General features: G+C 37.5%; 1 protein-coding gene across 1 annotated transcript in view; it reads right to left on the bottom strand.

The window, feature by feature from the left end:
- The window catches only part of LOC107576863 (active breakpoint cluster region-related protein-like), a gene marked incomplete at its 5' end in the record, with an annotated part of 3,319 nt that extends 2,671 nt beyond the window's left edge, over nt 1–648 (bottom strand). Inside the window, 3 exons of the mRNA XM_016262984.1 lie at nt 1–49; nt 395–504; nt 589–648. Coding sequence (XP_016118470.1) covers nt 1–49; nt 395–504; nt 589–648 — 219 coding nt within the window. The remainder of the gene's footprint in view (nt 50–394; nt 505–588) is intronic.
- Between the last annotated feature and the right edge of the window lie 1,226 nt (nt 649–1,874).

Raw genomic sequence — 1,874 nt, 5'->3', positions numbered from 1 at the left:
CTCCTCAATGCACTGCCGCACAATGTAAGGCACCTTGGAGCGTTCGCGCCTGAGGAACAACAACAGGCAAAGTTAATGTACTGTACATGAGAAACTGTGCAGGCTTTGACAAATATTGCTGTTCAGTAAGGCTAAATCCACCACAATAATGTAGTGTTTTTATGCAGTATATTTTGAGTGTTTAAAGTTGTGGGGAAACTGACATAACAATCGATTTTTTGTCGTAATTGTAACATCCAGTTCCTTTTCAATTTAATATTTAATTTCATTTAGGCTATACTTTACAAGGTCAAAAAAAGAAGAAGAAACAAATGCATGGATGAATCATTCACAATAGGTTCAATAACATGCATTCAGAAAACATGTCAACTTTAAGGCTTGAGATTTCACTCACTTTGTTACCACACTGATTTTGACCCCAAACACGCCGCTCTGTTTCTTAGATGGCGTCCGCTTCAAACTTAAGTCCCGACTGGTAAACTTCATGGAAAACTCCACTTTAATCTTAAAAATAACCATAAATGAGATATGTGTGTAGGGCAATAATGCAAAAAGTATCAATATGTTTGATGGGAAATAAATTAGTACCCCATTCATTTCTATGACGTCCATATGCCAGTTTTTGGACTGCACAGTCTGTGGGTCCAGCTGTAAAGAGACAGAGAGAAATGAGTGTGAGAATTACTTCATCGTTAGCACAGAGAGTTATGATGCAATTATTGCCGTTCAGTACAATGCAAACACTATGGCCTCAGAGAGTATTGTCATAGGTCAAAGGTTAGTGCTGAGAGACCACAGCAGACCAATATTTCAACAATAAATACCAATAAATTGCCTCCAGAATGAAAAAGGCCTGAGGCTCAGAACAGCCACAGTTTTCAGTATTTCAGTACAGTATCAGGGTGCATGAGGGTATTTCAGGTTTATGATGCAATATTTTGAGCAATATATCAGTAAACACCTGCGTTGTATGTTACATTTCAAATGTATTTATTGGTATAGCTCTCTTCACAATACACGCTGTTTCAAAAAGCAGCTTAAAAACCAGTATGCTAAAAGTTCAGTATTTCTTAATGCCTTACAGCTGCATTTAGGTGATTAGAGCTAGGTGATAATATAGTTTACTTTTTGCGATGATACAAGCAATCAAGCAGTTGAGATTTGCTATATAGTATGTCTGTTTCTACATGCCAACTCTTTATGTGAACATTTTAAACCTACAACAGCAGCTTATTTCTATTTCCTCTCCCCCACCCTCCCCTCTTTTTTTTTTATATAGATGACGCAAAATCATTTTGCTATTCTATCTAAAAATTCCCAGGCAGTCCTTTCTATAAAAAAACCCTGAGAAAGTCACAGTAGACTTCTTCCCTTATTATTACATATCTAGACCGTAAAGTTAACTGTATTACACTGCTGCATGAGAGCAGGAGTCCAGCACAGATGAATCAAACCTGAATACAGCTCTATAATGAAAACAGTCTTCACTGAAACACAGCACTATAAACACAACATGAATCAAAGTAAGAATCACTACTTCAATGAGCTGGATGTGACAGTGACAAAACTGTTATATTCAGAGATCAGGCCATTTAGAGTGTTTAGTATTACCCATAACTCATAAGAACTCACACTATGATATTTAGGTACTTTCAGGCTACTGTCCTGTGAACATATAAGGAAAAGCACTCTAGACAAAATCTGTGCTGTTTCCATTAACACACAACTCTCTAAGGAGAGCAGACTTAGTTACACTCTCTCTCACATACACATCAGTTTCCCATGCTACATGCCACAGACTAGATGGATGATGGGAAGGGCTATCTAGGGAGGACTCTCCCCACTCTTAAACTAATCTGTCAATCAAACCCAAA

The sequence above is a fragment of the Sinocyclocheilus grahami genome, unplaced genomic scaffold, assembly GCF_001515645.1.
Source record: "Sinocyclocheilus grahami isolate Dianchi unplaced genomic scaffold, SAMN03320097.WGS_v1.1 scaffold4487.1, whole genome shotgun sequence".
In the NCBI taxonomy this organism is placed as follows: Eukaryota; Metazoa; Chordata; class Actinopteri; order Cypriniformes; family Cyprinidae; genus Sinocyclocheilus; species Sinocyclocheilus grahami.
The sequence above is the reverse complement of the archived record's forward strand: the minus strand, read 5'-3'. Positions and strand labels throughout refer to the sequence as shown.